The sequence below is a fragment of the Numida meleagris genome, chromosome 6 (assembly GCF_002078875.1).
Source record: "Numida meleagris isolate 19003 breed g44 Domestic line chromosome 6, NumMel1.0, whole genome shotgun sequence".
Classification (NCBI taxonomy): Eukaryota; Metazoa; Chordata; class Aves; order Galliformes; family Numididae; genus Numida; species Numida meleagris.
This window is the reverse complement of record NC_034414.1, coordinates 1526234-1529958: the sequence shown is the minus strand read 5'-3', so window position 1 is coordinate 1529958 and position 3725 is coordinate 1526234. Positions and strand designations below refer to the sequence as shown.

At 60.0% G+C, this 3725-nt stretch overlaps 1 protein-coding gene across 1 annotated transcript in view; it reads left to right on the top strand.

Moving 5' to 3' along the window:
* CPSF7 (cleavage and polyadenylation specific factor 7) overlaps positions 1-3725 on the top strand; it is a gene marked incomplete at its 5' end in the record, with an annotated part of 6049 nt that continues 2324 nt past the window's right edge. Inside the window, 5 exon segments of the mRNA XM_021402015.1 lie at positions 1-52; positions 1344-1562; positions 1819-1922; positions 2144-2289; positions 3569-3722. Coding sequence (XP_021257690.1) covers positions 1-52; positions 1344-1562; positions 1819-1922; positions 2144-2289; positions 3569-3722 — 675 coding nt within the window.

Sequence of the window (3725 nt, the reverse complement as noted above, 5' to 3'; positions counted from 1 at the left end):
GTCGGAGGGAGTGGACCTGATTGATATCTACGCTGACGAAGAGTTCAACCAGGTGTGGAGCTTGGGAGGGGGGAGGCAAACAGAGGGGGTCTGGTAAAAAAAAAAAAAAAAAAAAAGAGGGTTTGGGGCACACGTGTGGGGCTGGGATCGACCCCACGGGTCGGGGGGGTTCCCCTTGGACAGCTCTCAGAGCAAAGAACGGGGCCCGTAGGTCAGTGAGTTCCTACTGGAAGAGTTTCCACTGCTGTACTGGGCTCAGTTTAGGAGTTCTTGGGCAGTTTGCTGATAGCGAGTATCCTTGGAGCTCAGGACAGGAGGGAGAGATGAATGGGGGAGGAATAAACAGACGTGCAGAGGTCATAGGGAAATAATGGAGAAACCCAACAGCAGTTGCACGGAATGCCAGAGTGAGAGCTGAAGGGAGTGAAGGGCTGCTCCGGACTGGGAGATCTGGGGGCAAAGCTGAGAGGGATAATGCGAGGCCAGCCTTTGGAAGGCAATGTGACAAAGCATAGAGTTCTGTTTAGAGAATGAGGGCAAAATTAACTCTCCCTGTTGGAATTTCTCGACCCTTTCTATCAGCCAAAGGAGCCCAGTACCGAAAGTTGTGGCTTACCTTAGGAACAAGTTGTCAAGGAGAGAGCATCAGGGAGGAAATGGTTTTGTACTGGGTTTCTGTGAGCCCTTAGGGCTGCCTGCTGATGGAGAGTGGCATCTTTTGCATGGGGAGATGGGGCTGCTGTGGTCTCGGGGATCAGAGAGTGGTTTTCTTGAGGGCTTGGAGAGGGAGGGCTCAGTCTTCGCAGTGTTGAGGCAGATCTCTGGGTTTGTGCTGCCCAGGAGCTGGGGAGCTTCCTCAGTGCCGGCTTCGTCTTGCCAAAGGCTGCACTGCTGCAGAGCCTGCAGGAAGAAAGTTGGTGGCCTGAAAGGGAACGGAATTGTGCTGGCGTAGCCAGGTGACGGAACAGCCTGCGGGCAGGGCAGGAGGGATGTGGTACCTGCTGAAGGGAGTAGGAGGCTCAGCCCCGAGGTGTTTGGTTTCTGCTTGTGCCCCGATGAGAGCGGAGCTTTTTCCTGGTGGCATAGAACAAGCTGGGTCTTGCCCGGTTGCTGAGGTCACAGCCAGCTGTGGAGAAGTGGAGGAGGTGGCCCTGGGGACAGCAGAAGCCTTTGGGATGTGACACCCCGCAGGGCTGAGAGTTGGCTTGTACTGGGAGGCGCTGGGCGCGTTTCAGCAGAGCAGGGTAGTCTGCCTAGCCCCCGTGTGCCCTGACAACCCAGAGAGCCCTCCCTGAGCCACGCTTTCAACCCCAGCTTCCTCTTAACCATCTCTCCCCTCGCAGGACTCCGAGTTCAGTAATGCTGACCAGATGGACCTGTACGATGACGTGCTGACGGCCAGCTCTCAGCCCCCCGAAAGCCGCACCAGCAGCTTGGAGCCGCCCCCCGAGATCCGCCAGGAGCCATCCCCCAAACCCAACAGCAAAGCCCCCGCCATCCTGTATACTTACAGCGGGCTGCGCAACAAGCGGGCGGCTGTCTACGTGGGCAGCTTCTCCTGGGTGAGTGCTTTGGGGGGCACAAGCAAGCGAGGGTTCTTTGGAGATGGGGGGCTGCTTGGATGCAGCGGTTCTCCTTGTTCTGTGCTGTGCCAATACTCCAAGCTGGCCTTGACCTAAGGGGAAATGGACTTTTGTAGCCCTGAGAGGCTACAGAGCCAAGCCTGAGCCAGCAGGAGGGCTGCCTTTACGCGTGGGGTGCTGGGGAGGGCTGCAGAAGATGAACCCAATCCCAGCCTCTGCCTTGCTGCCCCCACAGTGGACAACCGACCAGCAGCTGATCCAGACCATCCGTTCAGTGGGCGTCTATGATGTAGTAGAGCTGAAGTTTGCAGAGAACCGAGCCAATGGCCAGTCGAAAGGGTGAGAGCTGGGGGTAGAGGGGGAACATGGGGGAATGGGGCAGCCGGGCCCCCTGTGGCCACATCCTGGGGCGGTGAGGGGGCAGAGCTTTCCCCAGCTGCCACGGAGCGGGGAGGATGAAACGCAGCCTCTCAACAGCACAAGCACTGGGGAAAGGGAGGGGGGGGATGGATGGAGACGTGCAGCACTGGGAGCCTGCTGACTGCCGACCCTCCCTGCAGGTACGCGGAGGTGGTGGTGGCCTCTGAGAACTCGGTCCACAAGCTGCTGGAGCTCCTGCCCGGCAAAGTCCTCAATGGGGACAAGGTGGAGGTGAGGCTGGCCACCCGGCAGAACCTGTCCCAGTTCGAGGCGCAGGCTCGCAAACGTGAGTGGGGCGCAGGCACGCCGCGGGCAGCTCCCTGGGCCCCACTGAGCTGTCAGGACAAGACCTTGGGGTGGGGGGACACCACCAGCAGCCTCTGGGGTTATGTCCGATTGCTGCCGAGTCTGCTTAGATCCTGACCCGAGTCTTTATGATCCCCTTTTAGGTGCTCACTCACTGCGAAGATCCCTCGTAGCCTCCTCTTCCTCCTCTCCAAACTGAATGGGCTTAAGCTCTTCAGCCTACCAACATAGCTAAGACCCTCCATATCTATTAGTAGCTCTTCTCTGGATCTCCTCCAGAATTTGTCCATCCCTGCGGAGGTAAGGTGCCCATCACTGGACACAGTATTCCAGCTGGGGCCTGGCCGTGGGCTTTCTACAATGGCCATAGATGGTCCTAGCCTCACTCCGCAGCGATGTGACGCCCTGGCCCCGCACTGGGAGGCTCTGCGGAGCCCGCAGGGACCGACTTGGCAGGAGCACGGACGAGGAGGTCTTGGCCAGCTGTGTTCATTGTAGACCCCGTGACCCATTTCACGCAAGGAAAGCCCATCTTTCTAAAGGCTTTGGCCGAGGTTCGGGGGGGTAGCTCCGACCGTCGCACTCTTCCTTCGGCTCCATTGCCGCTTGGCAGCACCGTTAGGCCGCATCCCTGCCTGCCCTCGTGGCTCGGGGGCCAGGGTTTGTGCACTTCTCCAGCATTTTCAGCCTCCCTGAGGGGTCTCGTGACGGGCTCGGCAGCTTTCCCGGAGCTCTGTCCCCTCTTTTCCTCTCCTGGCTCATCCTGAAAACTTCATCCTCGATTTCTGCCCGTCTCTTCCAAGGCAGTTTTTTTCCTTCCTCCAGCTGTCGGCACTTGGGTTCTCGCCCCCCTGGTGTCCCTCCATGCACGCGCCGCCTGCTTGAGCGGACCGCAGGCGCTTGGGGCTGTTCAGTACCTTCAGGAAGTTGGGCTCTGGCCATCTCTCCCCATTTCTTGTGGCTTTTCACCTCTGTCCGTGTCACCGCTCGCTCTGCGGCCGCTGCAGAGCCCCACCGACTGAAAGCAAGCGTCCCCAGGACGCTGCGCCGGTGGCCGCTGCCCTCCTGAGAGCGCAGGACCCTCTTGGAGGCACCCGTAAGCAGAGACTACATTTGGCTGGCTGGATCTGTCCCCTGGGCACCTTGAGCTTTCCTGAGGCCTGAACCTCATGCGCGTGTAGGGAGGAAGAGGAGGAGGTCACTGAGGGGCACGCAGGGCCTCGAGCTGCAGCTCACTGCCCTTCCCATGCCACTTGCAGGCGTGCCACCGAGGGCCCACTCACGGGACTCCGCCGACTCGCTGGATGGCCGTGCCACGCCGACAGAGAATGCGCTGCCGCCCACCCGCCTGGAGAAGCCCCCCTCCATCCTACCCTTCTTCAACCGCCCCCCCGCTGCCCTGCCCCTCATGGGGCT